We start from the raw sequence: 21,483 nt of genomic DNA on the forward strand, positions 1-21,483 counted from the left end.
TGGCACTAGTAAGAGTGCCTAGTAAGAGCCCCCCAAAACTGGACTGATCCTTACCAAATACACCACCATCTAGGGTCTAATCCTTAGTGTCACAGGTTTAGATGCTTGATTTTTGTCTGCACAGAAAATTGGTTTTTCTCTCAGGGTTAGATGCTTACTAACCAAGCTCACAGGGATTGATGTGCTGTTGATTTATTTATTTTCAGTAAGAAGTGCAACTACACGTTTAGTCAACCTGCGTCCTTGAGAAGCAGCTCAGTATATATATATCCCCACAGATAAAACTGGGTGAGAAATTATATCAATTAACTGTTGCCACATAACCAATCCAACAATTACTGATTTAAAACAATAGCAATTTATTATTTCTCACAATTATTTGGGCTGGTTAGGTGTTCCACTGGTTTTGCCAGGGCTCATTCGTGCAGCTGGTTGGTTCACTGGGGCCTGGGTTCATGGACAGCTGGTATGGCATGGCATCTATACGGAGTCTTTTTATTATGGACATCTTTACAACATGGTGGCCTTAGGGTTCAAGAAGGGCAGGGGTGAATTGCAAGGCTCTGAAAGTCAAATGATGGCACTTCTGCCACATTCTATTGGTCAAAGCAAGTCATAAGTATGACAAGGCAGTACAGTTTTGATGCTCACCACCTAGAGGTAGCATAGACCCCACAAATTAAAGGCACAGTCCCCAGTAAGACTGCCCTCACTTCAGACGCTAGCTGTAAGTTTGGGAGTCCCCAAGCTACCCACACTTATGACAAACTGACTATAAATTCTAGAGTTCACACCAATTTCTCAGGCTCAATAATTTGGTGAACTATGAAGTAATTCATAGAACTCAGGACAGCACTATCTCTATGATCACAGCTTTAAAGGGTACAATACAAGTAAGGACCAGCCAAATGAAAAGTTGCATAATGTGAGGTCTAGGAGGGTCCCAAATGCAGAGCTTCTGTGCCCTCTCACTGTAGAATCAGGATTTGTCACCCTCCTAGCACATAAGGAAGCTCACTCAAGCCTCAGTGTCCAGAGCTTTTTTGGAGTTTCATTACATACGTATGACTGACTGAACCATTGGCCACATGATTGAACTTAATCTCTAGCCCTTCCCTCCCCTCCCCAGAGGTCAGGCTGCCTCAAAAATGCCAGCTCTCTAATCACCTGGTTGTCTTTCAGGTGCGGCCAGCCCCCATCTTGAATCATCTCATTAGCATAAGTTTAAGTGTGAACCCAGGGCTCATGGATAACAAAGGCATTCCTATCACTTAGGAATTTCCAAGAGTTTTGGAAGCTCAGTGCTAAAAACCTGGGACAAAGACCAGACAAATTCTTTATTATACAACAGCCAGTCTAGTTTCAAGGGCATAGAGATACAGACTCCACCTCTGAATGAGAGGAGCACCAAGGTCACATTGCCGAAGGTCATACGTATGGAACAGAGAAGCTTGTGACCATTAAACAGTCTGTCACAAAAGTCAAAGACAATTGGTAGGTTGTTCAGTGCTCAGATCCCAACTCTCTGGCATCTGAGAATGTAGACAGTGTGTTAGATGGTTGAGACTTGTAGTGGCCTTGTTTTGTAAAAGTCAGGTGTGTATGTATCCCTCATGCCCTCGGGTCAGGACACTTATGCCCCTGGATAGTGCTAGATACCACTGAGCCTCACTCTCTGGCTCTTTCTTTTCTGTATTACAGTCTGAATCGCCCTCTTCCGGGTCTCACAGACTTGCTCCAAATAGGGAATTGCACAGTGGAGGATACTGCCTTCCCAGACTGCCACCACTTTCTACTCTGGCCTCTTGTAGATTGCATTTGGATCGCCTGGAGAGGAGAGTTATAGAAATTCCCAAGCATGATCACTAGTTTTTGTTTTACTCACCCATGACTCACCTGCCCCATTCATGTGGGTATACAAGTTGGACCCTAGGAGGGCACAAAATATGTAACTCCAAGTCGGTGCTCCACTAATGTTCACTGAATGAACAAGTGAAATTTAAGTGACTTGCTCAAGATTACACAGCAATGAATGGAGCTTAGAACAGAATCTAGTTCATTTGCATCCAGTTAGTAGCCCAGCATCTACCCTGTAACTTCTTTTGGTCCCATCTAGCTTAAGGAATCAGTGAGTGAACCAAGTCAGGCATGGTTAACCCGGTACCTTCTACTTTATGCTAAATGAAACATGTTGATCCTGATGCAGGCTGGGTTGTGCTAAAAAAAACCACGACCTTATAAGTGACCTGGGTATACCAGGTCACGTTCAGGTCCAAAGGCTTGCTGGAAGTCATCCAAGATTTAACCATTGGTTTATTCTGGAATGAAAAGTCTCCATTGTAGGATGTGAACTAGCCCATCAGAGCAGGTACTCAAGGCTCAGGTCTCTTGTGCTTTCCACCTTCCTACTAGGAAAAGCCCCCTTTAAAATGCAAGCACCTGCTCAATTGGATGAGTGTGCAACTCTTGATCTCAGGTTTGCTAGTTCAAGCCCCACAATGGGTATGGAGATTATTTAAAAATAAAACAATCTGGGTAACCCAGGTACCTCAGCGGTTTAGCACCGCCTTCAGCCCAGGTTGTGGTCCTGGAGACTCAGGATCGAGTCCCACGTCAGGCTTCCTGCATGGAATGGAGTCTGCTTCTCCCTCTGCCTGTGTCTGTGCCTCTCTCTCTCTCTCTTGCTCTCTCTCTCTTTCTGTCTCTCATGAATAAATAAATCTTAAAAAAAAATAAAACAATCCATAAACAAAATAAGTAAAATAAAATGCAAACACTGCCCTTTGCCTTTTAAAGAAATTCTAGCCCAACTGTAGTGAAGGGCCATTTCAGAATAAGCCGCTATAATACAGAAAGTGATAGGTGGAAGAAAAGAGCTTCTGATGTCTATACCTCTGCTATATTATCATTTGGCCTCAGAGAACCTGAAACTGGAACTCTGGGTGCCAGAGAACTAGCTCATTATGTGACCTCAGAGAACTTGGAACCAGAACTCTGGGCCTTTGGTAACATCCCCCATTACGATCCTAGATGTCTCTTTTAGCCAAGCCTCTCTAGAGTGGTCATTCTTTCCATCACCCTCCGTAAGAAGGGTCTGCTGACCCTTGGCAGCATTTAGCTTGTTATCAGCAGGACGCTTTGACATAGGCCTTTTTTCCTTCTAGGCAACCAAGGTACGTGCATTTCCTCCCATATTCGAGATTCTTCCTGTGAAGTCACTGAAGATCAGGAACCAGACGCTGGCCCCGCCCTTTCCAGAGCTGAGGTACCTTAGCCTGGCCTACAACAAGGTGATTCTTCTCTTGCTTCTCTACCAATTTCCTCAGGGGCACAGTTGGGAGGTTGGGATGCATGTGCTCTGGCCTGAGGTCAACCCTACAATTCCCAGTATTACAGATATGTGGGCTCTAGAATTCTCAGGGTGAGGGAAGTGGAGAGAGTGCAGGCCAGGGCAGGAGTCCATCCATTCAGTCACAGATATTTATTGAATACCACGTGCCAGACTCTATATTATGTACGAGGTATATAGCTATATAGCTATGCAAAGAAAGATTGGGCCTCTTGTTTTTTGGAGCTTATCACCCATAGGGAAGACTGATACAGGACAAACGGTCTTGCTATAAGCATGCTTAATGTTTTGAAGAAATTTACAGTACTATAAAGTGTGACAAGGGCAGTTTAACCTAATATTTGGGATCAAGGAAGGTTCTTAAGAGAAGGGTTTAGTGAGGTGAAGTGTGAGGAAAGAGTGAAATGAGAAATGTTCTAGCCTATGGGAACAGCAGATGTAAAGTCCATGGGACAAATTTAACATCTTTCTCCTTCATGTTTTGTGTTAACATATTTTCCAATATCCATGTGCTGATTGACTTCTATAAACCGCATCAGCAGGTACTCTGATTACATTCCTTCTAAGGCAAGCAGTTGGTACAGCCATACTTCCCAAGTGTTTTCTTCCTAAGAGTTTTATAATTTTAGCTTTGACATTCAAGACTTTGATCCCATTTGAGTTTATCTTTATATGTGGTGTGAGAAAGGTGTCCAACTTCATTCTTTGTATGTGGATATGCAGTTTCCTCAACACCATTGATCAAAGACTATTCTTTACCCATTGAATGGTCTTCTCACCCTTGTCAGTAATAAGTGGACCATAGATATGTTATGAGTCCCTCTTTTATTCTTGAAATTGGTCATTTGTATCTTTTATTGATCCAAAATAGTTAGAAGTTGTCTCTTCTATTGACTTAAAAAAAAAAAAAACTAACTGCTGATTTCATTGGGTTTCTCTACTTATCTGTTTTCCCATTTCATTGATTTCTGCTCATAACTTGATTTCTGTCCTACTCACATGAGTTTAATTTGTTCCTCTCTTTCTAGTTTCCTAACTGGTATAATTTTAGATCATTGATTTAGACCTTTTTCTTCTTTTAAACATAAGCATATAAAGCTATAAACTTTTTCTCTAAGTACTGTTTTCGCTACATCCTACAAATTATGATTTGTGTTTTTACTTTCATTCTATTAAACTTTTAAAATTCTTGTTGTGGTTTCTTCTTTTTCCCATGAGTTGTTTAGGTAAGTGAAATGCTTCATTTCCAAATATATGGAGATCTTCTAGATGTCTTATTATTTCTACTTTAATTATTTTGGTGTTAGATAAGATAACCTGTAAGATTTCATTCTTCTGGGATGCCTGGGTGGCTCAGTGGTTGGGCGCCTGCCTTCAGCTCAGGTCGTGATCCTGCGATCTGGGATCGATCCGCATTGGGCTCCCTGTGGGGAGCCTGCTTCTTCTGCCTGTGTCTCTGCCTCTCTCTCAGTCTGTGTCTCTCATGAATAAATAAATAAATCTTTAAAAAAAAAAAGATTTAAAAAAAATAAAAATAAAACAAAATAAAATAAAAAGATTTCATTTTTCTGATATCTATTAAAACTTGTTTTATGTCCAATCCTATATTCTATCTTGGTAAATGTTCTGTATACACTTCTTAAAAATGTGTATTCTGGAGTTTGAGGGAATAGTGTTCTATAAAAAAAAAAATAGTGTTCTATAAATATCAATTAAGTTAAGGTGGTTGGTATTATAACTCAGATCATTTCTGTATTATTGTTTGTCTCTTTGTTCTACCAATATCTAGAGCAACATATTAACTCCACTCTCTGTGTGAATCTATTTATTTCTTCCTTTAGTTCTGTCAGTTTTTGCTGCATGTATTTTGAAGTTTCACTACCAGGTACATAAACACTTAGAATTTTTATATCTGCCTGATGTGTTGATCCTTTTATTATTATGATTTGTCTCCCTGTGCCTCGAACAAAATTTCTTGTCTTGATATATGTATGTCTTGCCTGATTTTTTTTTCTTGCCTGATTTTAATATAGATACACAACTTTCTTATGCTTGCTATTTACATAGTCTCTGTCCTTTTACTTTCAACCTCTTTACAGTTTTGTATTTCAAGTCTGTCTCTTTGGGACAGCATATAGTTGTTTCTTGCTGGGATATCAGAATGTTTTTTCTCTGTGTTCCTGCTCTGTCCTCAGCTTGCAGCCTTCCCTGTGCTCCTGTACTTCAGGAAGATTTATCTCCACTAAACCACTAGAGTTCCTCTTGCCCAGCAGGAGACTGTTTTTACTTGTTACCTTGTGCTTGTTTGTGTGGTGGTAGAGGGCCAAAGGGAAGGTCCAGCCCCACTCTTAAGTAGACCCTGGGTTCCTGTGTCTTAAGGATGGGCATTCTCAACAGTCCCACCCCTCTGCAAGCAGTCTGAGACCTGTCAGGCAGTGGGCCCAGGTTGGTTTCCTGCCACTACCCAGGGAGCAGCAGGTTTTAGTTTTTTCCCTCTCCCAGATGCAGGACCTGGGGCCTGACAGGGATTGCTGACCTCCCTCAGAAACTTCAGTCTTGGGTGGCTCAAGTCATGATCCTGGGGTCCTGGGATCGAACCCTGCATCAGGCTCCTTGCAGGGAGCCTGCTTCTCCCTCTGTCTATGTCTCTGCCTCTCTATGTGTGTCTCTCATGAATAAATAAATAAAATCTTTTTTAAAAAGAAAAGAAACTTCAGGCTTTTGTTCCCTAGGGAGAGGGGTGCCTTTCTGACAGTGGCAGTGGCCCTCTTCCTCCAGGCCTACACCCCAGGGACAGCTTTCTCCAGTCTTCCTCCCTGATTCCAGTCTTCTGCATATAAGTAGCCATGAATTCTCCTTCTGTCTGCAGCTTTTGAGAGTTCTTTTCTCCTGTGCTAGCCCATACTTAGCCTTTAGCAACTCATTCTTCCAATTGTTTATATGGCACTTGCCATTTCTTCCTCCCATGTTCTGCCACATGTGGGCCAGTGTCCGTGTCCCATCTCTTGTTGGAGGTGCCTTTCTTTCCTTAGATTTCAGTCCACATAATTGCCCTGAGACCCTAGCTCTCTGTTAGATGCAACAAAAGTTATGATGTTATAGGTTATTCTCTGTTTTCTTGTTGTTAGGAGAGGAGCAATACTCTATTTTTCTGCATGCCTACTTGAGGTTTTTTTTTTGTTTGTTTTTTGTTTAAGATTTTATTTATTTATTCATGAGAGACACAGAGAGGGAAAGACATAGGCAGAGGGAGAAGCAGGCTCCCTATGGGAAGCCTGACTCAGGACTTGATCCCAGGACCCTGGGATCATGACCTGAGTCAAAGGCAGATGCTCAACCACTGAGCCACCCAGGCACCCCTAACTATCAGTTTTAATTATAACTGTCTTCAACTTTTTAGTCGCCTGATTTGGGTTTTTTTAAATTTTATATATTTATTTATTCATGAGAGACACAGAGAGAAAGGCAGAGATATAGGCAGAGGGAGAGCCAGGCTCCTTGCATGGAGCCTGTTGTGGGACTCAATCCCAGGACTCCGGGATCACAACCTGAGCCAAAGTTAGACAGATACTCAACCACTGATCGATCCAGGTGCCCTTTACCCATCTGATTTAGATGATTAGATTTTGTATCCTGACAAAATTAAATTTAACCCCCCCCATTCTGTTTTGAGTGCTTCTTGACCATCTGATTTACATATAAGAGACACTGCACCCACCCTCTTTAACTATCATTTTATAATTATTTATCAACATATATTAAACTTCTTTGTAGGTTCATCCTCCTTCCCTCTTTCCCTAGAGTCTAGATAAGAATTCAGCAAACGCTTTCTATAAAGAGCCAGATAAATATATTACTCTGTCACAACTACTCAACTCTGTCCTTGTAGCACAAAGGGCAATATGTAAATGGATGAGCGTGGCAGTGTTCCGATGAAACTTTATTAAGCAGATGGGAGGATGAATTTGTCCCACAGGCTTTATCTGCTGACCTTGGTTTTTGTATAGCCTTTAAGCTAAGACTGAGTCTTAGATTTTTAAATGGTTGAAAAAATCAAAAGGAGGATAATACTTCATGACACATTAAAATTATACAAAATTCAAATTTCAGAGTCCGTAACTAAAGTTTTGTTGGAAAAGAGCCATCACACTTATTTATGAATTGTCTCTGGGTGTTTTTATGCTACAACAGCACAGTTGAGTAGTTGCAGCACAGATGGTATGGCCTGTAAAGCCTAAAACATTTACTCTTTGGTCCTTGACAGAAAAGGTGTGTCAAATCCTGACCTAGAGGATTTGAGTTAGAGTTAGAGTTGCTTGAGGCCTGCTCCTGGTCCCTTCTCTCCTCTCACTTTGGACTCTCTCCCCAGGGATAGCTTCACATGCCCACTGGCCCATGAATGGTGGCTCACAAATTTATAATTCCAAAACAAACCCTCTTGTATACTCCAGGCCAGTATATCTACTGCCTCCCTGGATCTCTACTGGGAGGTCTCAAAGATACCTCCGAAGTACATGTCTCCCAAGTGAATTAATGATCTTCGAATTTGAGGTTCTTCCATTTCCCTGTATCTTAGAGAATAGCTCCATCGTGGGTGCAGTTTGCTCAAGCCAAAATCTGGCTGTCGTCTTTAATGTTTCTCCTTTGCATCCCTCCTTATCCCACGCATCTAATCTGTGACCAGGTCTTGTCCTATTTAGGTCCTCATATTTCTGAAGATCCATGTAATAGATTCCCAGGGACCAAGATCTTTCTAGCTTTTGGCTGGTCCCTATTTGCATCTCCAGCCTTATTTTCCCTCTGGTGTTAATCAAAGCGGCCTTTTTACGTCCCTCCAACAGGCTTTCCTCCTCCTTCCTGTGAGGCCTTTCACACATTGTTCTTTGCATGGAACATGTTAGAAGGAGCACTCACTGCACCATGAACTGCTGCCACACACTTTAAATACCCAGTGACCTCACACAGTAGAAGTCTATTTCTTGCTTTCACAAAATCCACTGTCAGTATTCCAGGTAGGCTGATGGCCTCAAACATGATCTTCCAGAGACCCAGGTCACTCCTGGCTGTGGCTCTGTCATCCCATAGGACTTTAAGGGGATTTTATTGACTCCTCTGCATCTGGTAGATAGATGGCTGAGCAGGGGAGAGGGGTGAGAAATGTAGAGGATCACATAGGAGATTTCAAATGGGCTATGACAAGAAATGATCCCTTTCACCATGGTTGCCTATAACATGAATCACATGATTGTATCTAGCTGCCTGGGAGGCATGAAGATAGGCTACCTGTGTGCCTCTGTGTGCCTAGAAATTAGAGGAAATGATTTTGGTGTCCCTACCTCCTCTTCATCCTTCAAATCTCAGGGAAGCCTTCCCTATCTCCCTGCCTGGACCAAATCACCCTAGGATTTTACACACCCTCTCTTGTGGCACCAATCACAGCTGTAGAGCTACATCCTTCACATTACTATTTCAATGTGTGTTTCCCACTAGGCAGTGCTCCTAGAGGACAGTTCTAGCTGTTTAGCTCATTTCCAACCCAGTTCTTGGCATATGTAGGCATTTATTAATATTTACTGATTGGATGAACACAAAGGAAAGAGAATGAATGGTTAATTGCCCAGTGGGCATAGAGTGCTACCCACTGGGGCTCCAGAAGAAGCTAAACCAAAGAGCCCACCCTCTCGCAGTCCTCAGGCCTTATTGCCTTCCACGGGTCCTGAGTCCGATCCAGTAACTTTCAGGCATCTGAAAGGCCCCTGCCCCACCCTCGGCCCATCTGATACTGTTCTGCTGCTAACAGGCACCCTCCCAAGGGTGTTCCAACCACTCTGCTCAACAAAGATTGGGTATTTTTCACCCTTCAGAGGCTGGCCTCATGGTAGTAGAGCAGTCCCTGGGTCTAGACAATGTGAGGTCTTCCTTATCATTGGTTCTGCTTATGCCTTAGATGAATGTGTCCCCCCCCCCCCACCTGCCTGTCCCCCGTCCCTCCCCAGCTCAGTGTCCATGACAGGCTTTAACAAAAGAGACCATCAGGAATGCTGTTGACGGGCTGGTGGGGTGTGTAGAGGTTATGTTGAGGAAGGCACAGTATCAGACACGTTGTATCCTCAGGTCAAAGTCTATGCCCTGCCAAACTTCTAGACTCCCTGTGGGACACTATCTACATGTTTTTGTTCCTTTTTTGTCACCAACATCTTTCAAGGCAACTTTCTGGTGTGGAGAAGAAAAAACAATTCTTAACTTTCAAATATGAAAAGTAATGTGGAATTTCAGACAGGATCCTGATTCTGTGGGTGTGAGTGGGTAAAACTGCAGGATAGACACTGGCCAGCACTGAGTCTGAGCATAGCAGCATCACTTACCCGACTGCACTGAAGCCCCAGTAAGCACGCAGCCCTGCAGTGTGGGGCCTGGTGGCACTGGGACAGAGGTGGGGCAGTGTTGACCTGAAGCTCTTCCCTGTGTTCCTTACAGATCGCAAAGGAAGATGCCATCCTGCCAGTAGCTCTTTTCCCGTCTCTCTGCGAGCTCATCTTTCATAACAACCCTCTGGTGGCCCATACACGAGGTATGGTGCCTACAAACCTGCACCCCCATCCTGGTGGCCAGGGGCAGTCTGGGCACCCTCAACCCCACCTCATCGATGCTGAGCCCTGGGCTCTGCTCTGTGTCATGGGTGGACAAAGTTCATGGTGCATTTGGGGATGGAGAGAACAACACACTGCTGAGCACCTGCTCTGTACCAGCTTATCTGACAGCAACCCTGTGAGGCAGGCATCATTGTCCCCATGCTCAGTGAAGGATACTGAGGACCAGGGAGGTTCATGATCTACATATGGTCCCACAGCAAGAAAGAGGCAGAGCTGGGAATGGAATACAGAATTAGCTAGATCCTGCATGAGATCTTTAAGTGACTCCCAGCTTTGTTGAACAGGTCTGTTGTGGCCTCACTTTCTACTCCCCAGCTGTGAGGGGTGCAAGGCCCTCCCCTCCCAGAGCATCATGGGTGCAGTGGATGCTACATCAGCATGACACTTTGGAGGCACATTAGAATCCTAGGTCCTAGTGTGACATCAACAGAGTTCTCACCCTTGCTTTGCACCATCCTTATTGCCTTGGGCAAATTTCTTAACTTCTCTGTGCTTCAGTTTCCTCACCTATTGAATGGAAATGATATAGGTACCTATCTCTTGGGGTTGGTGTGGGAATGATACAAGTTAATACATGTCTGGCAGATTGAACAGTGTTGGACACATAGTAAGCCCCTAGTAAATATCCATTGATAGTAACCGTACTTCCCCATCATGGCTCCAGGGATCCCTCCACTGCTGAAAAGCTTCCTCCAGGAGCGGCTGGGGATCCACTTGATTCGAAGGAAGATAGTAAAAGCTAAGCATCATATTTTGATGCCTCGGAAGGACTCTCGGAAGGTAAGTCCTCAGGCAGGACTGCCAAGCCCGGAGGAAGTGGAGCCCATCTTAATGGATGTGAACTGACCTGGGGAGAGTGCCCTCTCACACTCATCATGGATTCCTTCTGTTGGGTCTGTAGTACTGGCATTGTCTTCTTTCAACATCTGTTACATACAGATAAACCCAGAAGGGACAAAACAGTCATGGAATCCTACCCCCAACTTTTACAGAGAAACTGAGGCCCCAAGAAGGAGCTGTGATGTAGGGGAGAAACCAGTCTGAAGACCCAGGGATGAGCCTGGTGTCATCCCTTTCCATGGCTGCCTGAACTTGAGCAAGAGCTTCACTCTCTGAGCTTCAGCTTCTCAACTCCAAGCTTCCTTCATCTAGAGAAGCATTAGATAGAAAAATATGTTGTAAACCCTCAAGCCCATACCTGCGTGAGTTCTAACCATGTGTAGGAGTCATGAATGGCTGCACCTGGCCTAGAATACACATCTGCCTGTCTCAGGAAGCATTTCCTTATGTTGAGAGCAATCTGCTGCCCCAAACCAACCCCAGCCAGTGGTCTTAGACTTGCCTCTGGGATGCTGTAGAGTAAGTCACATCTCTCCTTCATCTGAAGGATTGCAGAAATTTCTGTGAAATACTCCTCCTTCCTGAACTTCAGCCTTCCTATAACTAAAAGCTAGACTGGGCATTGCTGATCTCAAAAGTTAAATAGCTATTCCCTTTCTACCCCTTATGCAGCCTGTCTCTGTCCAGCCAAACTAGTCTGTAGCCCTTAGAAGACCAGAGCAGGATTAAAAGCCAGAAATAGATAGAATTTCAAAAGGTTTCTGTCATCTTTCCCTTGCTTGTTGCCTCTAAGAATTGGACTGTCTTCTTTCCATTAGCCAGCCTGAGAGGGGTGCAGTCAGAGTGAGCCAGATGCTAAGTCCATAATCCTCTCTCCCAGGACAGTGGTCTTTTGCTAATTAATTACGGAAGCTGAGAATTACAACAGGAAAGAAATTATTTCCTTGGCTCTGACCTCTGAGAGAGATTTGCCTTATAAAACTCCATAAGGTACCTGGGTGGCTCAATTGGTTAAGCACCTGCCTTCAGCCCAGGTCGTGATCCCAGGGTCCTGGGATTGAGCCCCACATCTGGCTCCCTGCTCAGTGGGGAACCTGCTTCTCCCTTTCCCACTGCCTGCTGCTGCTCCTGCTTGTGTCTTCTTTCTCTCTGTCAAATAAATAAAATCTGAAAGAAAGAAAGAAAGAAAAGAAAGAAAGAGAAAGAAAGAAAGAAACCTCAAAAATATAGGGACCAGCATCCTGAAAGGGACCTGGTGCTGCTGCCTCCCAGAAGGCACAGGACCATCTCCTCCAAGCCTTCCTAGGAGGAAAGTCGAGGGTACTATGTTAAACCTCAATCAGGAGAATACAGCTATTGAGAGCCAGAGTAAGTAATATGATCAGGGATGTAGAATGAGGCAGAGCCCAGGATGGAAATCAGATAGTCCAGGCTCTGCCACCAAATAATTCTGTGACCTTGGACAAGTCATTTTACCTCTCTGAGCCCTGGTATAAATAAAGCAACATGTACAGGGCACATTGTAGATGCCCAGTTAGTGTGATTTGGCTCCCTCCCTCTGCCTATGAGCCCTCATCCAGTACTCTGATCACTGTACCAACTAGCCTTAGTCTAGTGAGGTCCAGAAGGAGAGATTCTGATCAGGAAGCAAACCAATCTAGCCTTTCTCCTTTGACAGGTAAAAACCCAAGTCCCAAAGGTGCCAAAGCAGCCTCTAATTCTCCATCATCCACCTGTGACCATAGTCAAGTCTTCCTCAAAGGAGATGCTAGAGTCTGATGCAGGGCCAACTAAAGAGCCATTGGCTGCCAGAAGCAGTCCTCTGGAGCAGATGCCTGTCGAAGGCCTGGAGGGCCTTTCCCTGTCCCACCGGACCTTCGTGCCATTGCCTCCCATCTGCTCTGATTCCACCGTGCATAGTGAAGAGACCACATCCCAAGAGAATGACAGACCCAGCCACCTCAGCCCGGACCAGCCATCAGACGAGGACACCAAGAGCATGGAGTCCATATTCTTGACCCAGGTGCCTGGTTCCCCTTCCCCTGCCTTGTTCCTAGCTCCTAGGGGCTTCTGCACAACCCTGGCATTGCTGGATTGCTGTGGGCAGCCAGAAGTAAGCCCAGACAGGCCCAGAAACCAGAAGAAAGCACCCCTAACAGGACCTGCAAACTCCTCTGAGAGATCTGTTGATCCAAGACTACTGGTGGGGAGATCCAGGGAGATAAGTCATGGTCCTGTGGCACAGACAGCATCTGGGGTCTGGCTCGGGCATGGTTCTGATTGGTTTCTTGGAAGGTTTGCAGCTGCCTCTGCCTATCTGTATAAGGTCACATGAATTCTGCTGCTGCCTCGGAATACAGGGAATACAGATGGGCAAGATAAAGATCCTGTCCTTGAGAAGTCCTCAGTCTGATGAAGTTGTGCATGCAGTCAGTGCCGAGACCAAGGAAAACCCAGGGGCTGGGAGCCTGGAGGAAAGAAGGGTCCTCTGCCCAGACCAGGAGGGCTCCTGAAAGATGTTCCTTCCAATTAGCTGATCTTTGCAGGCTGAGTAGGCAGTGACAAGGTGAAAACATGGGCGGGAAGGGCATCCTGGGCAGAGCAAACAGCATGAAGCAGGCTACAGAGGACAGAAATTTAAGTGGCATGTGCAGAAACCACAAATGGTTCAGTGTCTGGGCAGCAGAAGGTGACATGTAGGAAAAAGGAACTATGAGGCTAGAAGAGATGGCAGGGTCCCTCGAATTTTGTCATTGTACTGTTGCCTTTCCTCATCTCTGTACCTCCAGTCTCACCTCTCCAGGCTTCCAGAGCTTTCCAAAATGTCCATGCATACATTTATGTTGGACTCCATCCCTTTTTTATTTTTTATTTATTTTTTTAAAAGACTTTATTTATTCATAGACACACAGAGAGAGGCAGAGACACAGGCAGAGGGAGAAGCAGGCTCCACACAGGGAGCCCGATGTGGGACTCGATCCCAGGTCTCCAGGATCATACCCTGGGCTGCAGGCGGCGCCAAACCGCTGCGCCACCGGGGCTGCCCTCCATCCCTTTTTTAAAGATGACTTCTGGTGACATACACATTTATATGGTGTAAAACTATCTTTATGAACTGTATCAGAAACTTTTAGAACAAAGCAGAGTCTAAGTAAATATTTAAAAACAAGCTTGAAAAGATATAAATAAAAATGAGTTTGAGAAAGTTGGATGAAAGGAAAATGTGGACAGGAGAGTAAATAAGGTCTCCATCACTGTAACCCACTCATCATGCACTGCTGCTCTCGTAACAGAGGTGTATTGCCAAAATGCAAGTGTGAGCTTCCTGGGAGCCAAAGGAATACAATCAACTGTGAGTCACCATGATGGAAAAAGCTTTTTTACCCTTGCCAACTTGCCGGGGCTGTGACTCCAGCACAATCTGGAATAGAAGCAGCAAGAGCAGATACATCTTGTTCCTCATCTTCGTGGGGAAGCTTTCAGTCTTTCACCATTAATTCTGATGTTAGTTGTGGGTTTTTCATAAATGTCCTTTGTCAGGTTGAGGAAGTTTCTTTCTATTCCTAGTTTGTTGAATTTTTTTTAAATCACGAAGTGGTGTTAGATTTTGCCAAATATAGTTTCTGTGTCCATTGAGTGATCATGTGATTTTTTTTTGTCCTTTATCTATCAGAATGGTGTATCATACTCATTGATTTCCAGATGTTTAACCAAACTTGTCTATACCTGGGATAAGTCCCACTTGATCATGGTATATAATCCTTTTTATATGTTGTCAGTTTGGTTTGCTAGTATATTTTTTAGGATTTTTGTGTTTATGTTCATAGGGATATTGGTCTGTATTGTCCTTCTGTGATGTCTTTCCTTACTTTTGGTTTCAGGGTAATAATTCAGAGAATGAGCTGTAAGATTAAGGAAGAGAATGAGCTCTCCTAATTTTTGGGAGAATTGGTGAAGGATTAGTGTTAATTCTTCTTTAAGTGTTTAGAAGAATTCATTAGTAAAGCCATCTGGTTCTTGGCTTTTCTTTGTGACAATTGTTGAAATTACCAATTTAGTCTCTACTTGTTCCAGGTCTGTTCAGATTTTTTATTTCTTCTTAACCACAAGCTTTAATGAAGGGTATAAACAATATCCCTACATGAAATTCAGGTCTCATAGATATGTTTCTTTAAAAACCATGAGGGTAGGGATCCCTGGGTGGCGCAGCAGTTAGCGCCTGCCTTCAGCCCAGGGCGCGATCCTGGAGACCCGGGATCGAATCCCACGTTGGGCTCCCGGGGCATGGAGCCTGCTTCTCCCTCTGCCTCTCTCTCTGCCTCTCTCTCTCTCTCTCTGTGTGACTATCATAAATAAATAAAAATTAAAAAAAAAAAACCATTAGGGTAGGCTAAAAGTGTGAGTTCAGACAGTGTTCACTCACCCCTTAAAACTCCTCTGTGGCTTGCCATCACAGTGAGGATAAAGAAAATACAAACAAAAACAAAGCAAACACCCTCAGGTTGGCTTTTAAAAGTCCTTACTGATCTGAGGCCTGCCTATTGCTCCAGTCGCCCATCTTTTCACCATATACCTCAACGATACCAACTCGGAGTTCTCCCAAATCCACCTTGCTGGTTCTTATGTGTGTTTCGGCCCCTGCTATTCCTGGCCTGTGGCAGTTCTCTCTCCCCATCACTCATAGCCCATCCCTCTCCCCTTCCCCACATGGAGATGGCTATCCTGCTTCTTCAAGACTTCAGGCAGGTTAAGGCCTCACTTCCTCCAGGAAGCTTCCTGGTCCCACAGGCAGGGTTCAGGCTTCCGGTGGGCTCACCCAGAACCTTTGTGCTCCCTTCTATGGTGCTTACCAAAGTGCATGATCATTGTCTGCTTTCATGTCTGCCTCCTCTTACCTCAGTCTTGGTTCTTGCCCTTAACCGGGCCCGGCATAGGTACACACAGGGCTGATGCTTAGATGCTTTTCTTTTGGGCACAGGTGAACGAGCTGCCTCCCTCCATCCTCCCGAGGGATGATTCAGCCATGAAGAAGGAAGGGCAAAGACCACCCCATACAGCTCCCAGAGAGGTAAAGAGGGCTTGGAGGAAGCTCCCAACTGCCTCCCTCTCCAGCAAGTACCATGGCTACGAGGAGCTGCTGACAGCCAAGCCTGATCCAGCATTTATTGAGCCAAAGGGTATGTGAGGAGAATGGCTCCAAGGCGGGGGCCCTCAGTCCACAGCCCAGAGCAAGTCAGGGCAAAGCTAAAGCTGGTGGCATGCCTCATTTCCAGTCTGGAATGCTGCCCTCTGCATGAATGTCTTGTCAAAGGGCTCCTGAAGCTGTCCTGGTTGGGAGCCTCACATATCAGGACTCCTGGCCTGGGCCTTCATTGGATTTGGAGGAGCCACAGCTGTTTTGAGATTCCTGCAAGTCTAGGCCCAGCTGCTCTGGTTGGAAAAGTGTCTCCAGAAAGGGTTTGATGAGCAGACACCTAGACTGGCCAGATTTTTAAGCTCCTTCCCAGCCCAACTGAGCCCCAGATGGAACATCCCAAATCCTCTCTATGTGGTTTGAGGCAAGAGAGCGCTCTTTGAGCCCCTTGTTTTAGACTGATGTGTTAATGCTATTTGTGCTTCAAAGGGCCTGGCACTCAGCTGCGCTCTCAGATGTCAGTCCCTACAGTGTAACCCACTGTTAAATGGGTTGTTAAATGGCTGTTAAATGGGGTTACGTTGGGGTCAGTCCCTCTCCCCTTTCCAGTGCTACTGGTCCATTAGGATCTGTGCACATAGGGGACAAGTATTCACTGGATGAACGATGGAGGTTCGGGCCCTGCAGCAGATCAGGGAAAGATGGAGCAGCGTAGCGTGTTCCTCTGGGGCCTCTCAAATCCTTTCACCCAGGGCTACTGTGAGACCAGGGAAGGGAAAAATTGAGGGAGGCATCCAGTAGATGGAGGACAGGTACCTTGCCCCAAGCCTTGCCTTTTTGCCATAGGAATCCAGAAGAACACACAGGCGCTGCAGCACATGCTCAAGTACCCCCTGCTGTGCCGCTCTTCCAAGCCCAGGCTGGATAAGCTTCAGAAACACTATGTTCCCAAGGAGAAACGGGTAAATGGGCCAGCCCCACCTTGTTGAGTGTTCAGGTGGGTCCTCAGGATCCCCCAGGTAGAGATGTGGCTGTCACCTCAGGACCTTCTGAGGGCTGTGCTTTCCCAGTGCCCCCATGGGTTCTCCTGCTTGTTGCTGAGTCTGGATGAGGTGGTGAGGCCAGGAGAGGCTGAGCACTGGACTGGAGTGACAGGCTCCTCTTACCTTGCCTCAGGCCCAGAGGATCCCTGTTCCCCCACCTCGGAAGACTCGAGCCCAGCTGCTGGATGACATCCTCATTCGCATGCGGGATCCCCGGAACATTACTGAGGCTCCTCTAGGTACAGCATTGCCTGCCCCCAGCCTCTGTCCAGAACCTACCGGACACAGAGTAGTTTACTCATCTGCTAACTGGGAGGCAGAGGGCACAGGCATGTCAGGGCGGGAAGGGCCCTTGGCATCTGCCCCGGCTCTTCCTCTTGTGCAGACAGGCTGAGGCATGGAGTGAGGCAGGGAGTTGCCTAGAGTCACACAAGACAGTATGGACCAGAATTAAGGCCTAAGCCAGGAGGGGACCCACTGGCTTCCTAATGCCACAAAGCTGGGGAGGATGGCCTCCAGCCCTGTAGCATCCTCCTTTCACTCCATCCCACTTTCTGGCATGGAGGGGGTGCCTCCCAACTCAGTCCCCAATGTCTTGGGCTAGGGGGCACCCAGAGTGAGTGTGGCACCCCTCAGGCTTCGCCCCCTCCAGGAGCTGTCCTGCGCCAGCGGACTGAGCAGCGACTGATGAACCAGAAGCAATACCTGGAGGCCAAGAGGCTGCTGAAGGAGTTTCGGGCCCGCTACCGGCAACTGGTGCACTGCTCACTGCGAACCATGTTCAGGGCCGCGGCGCCGCCCCCAGGCCGCCCGGCACTGCGTGAGGGCCAGCCTAGGTTCAGCCGCTTCCTCCAATTCATGGATGAGTTCTGCCAGGAGCCCACGGCTAGTGACTCGAAAGGCTAAGGGCTGCGCACAGGGCCATGCACACTGCCTGTGCCCTCTGCCCTTTGCAGGCTCCGAGCCCCGGACCGCACCTTGGGGTTGGGTGGCCAGGTACAGGCCTCAGACCTTGGCTTGGCCTTGCTTGCTGGCTGCAGAGAGGGGGCACTGGTCAGGACCTCCCCTCCCCAGCCTGGGCAGGACCCAGCACCTGGCCCGGCAGCAATAAAGAGCGGGTGCATAGAGCAAGGTAGCCTTCCTTGTGGATTGGGCTAGAGAAAGATCCTGGCTGATGTACACATCCTTCAGGAAACCTGCCTGAGTCACACCTGTCCACCAGCTGTGACGAGCACTGGGGTGGAAGACAAGGGGGTTGATGCAACAGAAAAGCAGCAGACTCTAAGGCTCAGAGGATGAACAAACCATCCATGGCCAACAAAGTGCACATGTTGCGGGGGTAGGAGGCAAAACTAATGCCTCCAGAAAAGGGGCTTTTGTTTTTGGTTGGACAGCTTTTTCTACAATGAGGGCAAATGGAGAGGAGGGAGAAGAGAGGACTGGAATTCCCTTAGCAGATGGCCATGGCCACAGAGTTGGGACAGGCTGAGGGGAGGGCTTGCATGGAGTTTCCTAAGGTCCTCTATTCCAGGACACCAGCTGAGGTCCCGTACTGCAAACACGGTAGCTCTAAAATGGATCCTGGGGCTATGCGAGGTCAGCCTGGGCTCACAGGTAAACTGGTTCTGGTCAAGGCAGCCTGTGGGGTTGCCCCTTTTTGTGAGTGTCCAACAGTCAGCACCTGCTCCAGAGATGGATCTAGAGGAGGCCATGGGGACTGAACTCCAGAGATTTGCATTTGGGGGTGGACACTGGGTGTCACTAGTCTCCCAGGCGACCTTTGCTCCCAAGGCTACTCTCCCGGGGGGTACCAGGAATCAGTGGCACAGGGATTAAGGATCCTCGGCAAGGCACAAACTCCTACAACTTAAGTTGCTATTAAGGTGATCCTTGAGCTAGAATCTTGTCCTGCAGCCACAGATCTGACAAGCACGGTGGCATGTCTGCTGTGAGCGTGAAACTGTTAGGGCACAGAAATACCTGCTCGCTCTCCTACTTGGCCACACAGTCTCACACATGGGACCAGCTGTGGTCATGCCAGACGCATACATCTGCATTCACACAAGTCACACAACATAATCACATATGCAGAGCTAGTTGCAAAGTCAGTTTTGTCATGCTTGTTGACACGGGCACCTGGACAGATACACGAGCTACAGGGTCGCCCAAAGTGGCACTCACAATGCAGCATGTTGCTGACTCACCACCTTGGATCTCTTGGGGCCCCAAACGCCCTTGGCCATAACATTAGGAAGGAGAACCACCCCGACGGTGACCCTGTAAGCCGTGCTCGGTCCCAGTCCCAGAGAACTGGATTGCACCTTTCAGCTACAAACGGTTACCAACCATAGGCTCTCTGGCTTGAAAGTCTCCTGGGAACGTCCTAGCCCAGCCTCAAGACCCGAAGCCTCTTGCAGTGCCCCTAAAAGATACTTCAGCTCCTGCCTGCACCCCTAGTGATGGGGAACTCATTCCCGTCCAAAGACTGTGCCTTCCCTTATCGGTAAAGCTATTGGGCGGTTCTAGCCACTGGCAAAGCTATCTGCCTAAGTGCCTCGGTGCTCTTGGAGCTGCTGTTTGTTCCAACGTGAGAACATCCTGAAGAGGCTCCATCTATCCAGACCAAATACTCTTAAACTTTCTCCGTTATTCTACACGGGATACCATCTGAATAAATTAGTTGCCCCTCCTAGTGCCTGTTGTAAGTATGTGAGGGTATCCCACGGTCTACTCACCCATCCTCCCGTGCAGGTGGCCTGCTGCATCTCTGGAAGCCATACAATTGTTTATCAATGGTGTCCATTCTTTTCTACCTCTGGAGTTGCCAGGATTTGATGTTTAACCCTCATTTTGCTATATGATAAAGGGCAGGCCATTTAACCTTACCCACAGCACCAGTGGGGTTTTCAATCTCTGGCTCCTTCAGGTGTTAAAAACATACTTTGAGGGCTCTTGAGCGAGCAAATTTCAGTCACTTGGTTTCCTGAATTTTATCCTTTTTTGAAGAAATACTAACTGGTCCTCATCTCAAGGAGTAAAACCTCTGACTAGAATTGTCAAATGAACATGAATTCATAACGAATCAGGGAAACCTTTTGGGTGGCATCTACCTTCCCTGCTGCCAGCACAGTTACTCTCCCCAGCACATCTGCCACTAGATGCTCTGACCCCCTGGGCTGCTTTCACCCAGTGCCCCCTTCCTTCTCCGTAAGTAGATGGGAAGCTGGCTGCCACACTCTTCTGAGCCTTCTCCAACCTTCTAACAAGAGCAGACCAGAAGTAATTTCTCCATTAATGCTCAGAACCAGGTAGGGCCATCCTGCTTTCCTAGGCACTTCTCCAAGATGCCAGTAACTGCCTGGGAGCTGGATATGGCCAAGGAGAGGGCACTGAGAACTGATCTAGATACAAACTGTGTCTCACAATCCTGGCTGCTGTAGAATACTGCCCCCCACCCCCACCCCGCCGCCACTGCCACCGCTGACGGTGGGTGTAGACGGGAAGATTCTGGTCTCTCTCCCTGGCCAGGGAGATCCAACCCAAAAAGCAACTGGAATCTTAGAGTTCGCCAAGCCCAGAGTGGGAGGATGGCACCATCTTGAGGTGACTGAGCCAGGGCAACAGGAAAAGCAAGCAATCAGTGGCTTTGGAGTTAGAGGACCCAACTTCCAGGCTGTGTTCGGGCCAGAGTTTCCCATCTATAAAGGAGGGCTCCCCCTTCACCACACTGGGCTATCAGGGAGTCCATGAGTCCAATACTTTAGGGGCCAAGGGACCATCACATTCGTTCTTAGACCTCCAAGCAGCTGCCTTATTTCTGGCGAGTCATTTTAAAGACCCTCTATTGGAAAAGTCTTGAGCCAGATTTCAAGGCCCCGTAAGTAGTGGTTTAGCACGTATGGCATGTCTTACATCAGTCCTTCAAATTGGGAAACATTTGTTCTGTGATGAGAAATGGATGACACCAAGGGGATTTTGATGAATTCCTGAGCGGTGCTTTCAAAGCCAGTATTTTTAAAATCAGACGTTCTGAGTGTGGCCTCAGACAATGTCATCCTGTACGTTTGTTCTTTACTCTCTCTCTCTCTCGTGCCCTCATTAGGAGTAAGAACAGTTGAATAGAATTGGGTTATAAATTGGGAATAGCAGACCCCAGACACAACACACCAGGGAATCCCATTTTGCCTCTTAATTTCTCCCACCATTTTGAATGTAAAAGCAAGACATTTCAATGTGGCGCAACTCCCAAAGACAGCACCAAAAATCAGACACACCTAGTCTAAGCTTAGCCCCAGTTTACCTGTGATTGTGCTCTAGAAGTTAAGATTTTGACTAGAAACAATACTCACTTTCATGAGTTTGCCTTACTGTATTCTCAACTTGGGCCTCTCCTCAGGCAGGCAAACAGACACTGAAGAATGTACTTTGGTACGGTTTAAATAAACAACACATCATCCCATTTGA

General features: G+C 46.7%; 1 protein-coding gene and 1 long non-coding RNA gene across 5 annotated transcripts in view; one reads left to right on the forward strand and one right to left on the reverse strand.

Annotated features, from left to right (window-relative positions):
• The window catches only part of XRRA1 (X-ray radiation resistance associated 1), a 63,475-nt gene extending 41,997 nt beyond the window's left edge, over positions 1-21,478 (forward strand). For 2 of the 4 annotated variants that reach the window (XM_038568622.1, XM_038568625.1), the window contains 8 exons: positions 3,165-3,290; positions 9,827-9,920; positions 10,667-10,782; positions 12,521-12,865; positions 15,821-16,019; positions 16,823-16,938; positions 17,153-17,258; positions 17,672-21,478. In XM_038568622.1, the coding sequence (XP_038424550.1) occupies positions 3,165-3,290; positions 9,827-9,920; positions 10,667-10,782; positions 12,521-12,865; positions 15,821-16,019; positions 16,823-16,938; positions 17,153-17,258; positions 17,672-17,925 (1,356 nt within the window). In that variant the 3' untranslated portion in view covers positions 17,926-21,478. Of the gene's footprint in view, positions 1-3,164; positions 3,291-9,826; positions 9,921-10,666; positions 10,783-12,520; positions 12,866-15,820; positions 16,020-16,822; positions 16,939-17,152; positions 17,259-17,655 lie in introns of all 4 variants that reach the window. The other 2 variants (XM_038568624.1, XM_038568623.1) reach the window with 2 other exon arrangements.
• On the reverse strand, positions 342-2,954 carry LOC102154016. The gene is made up of 3 exons (XR_005375644.1): positions 2,893-2,954; positions 1,897-1,980; positions 342-525 (listed from the first exon to the last, which is right to left on the reverse strand). It is a non-coding gene; the product is annotated as an uncharacterized LOC102154016 (long non-coding RNA).
• Positions 21,479-21,483: the final 5 nt, after the last annotated feature.

This window comes from Canis lupus, chromosome 21 (assembly GCF_011100685.1).
Source record: "Canis lupus familiaris isolate Mischka breed German Shepherd chromosome 21, alternate assembly UU_Cfam_GSD_1.0, whole genome shotgun sequence".
Classification (NCBI taxonomy): Eukaryota; Metazoa; Chordata; class Mammalia; order Carnivora; family Canidae; genus Canis; species Canis lupus.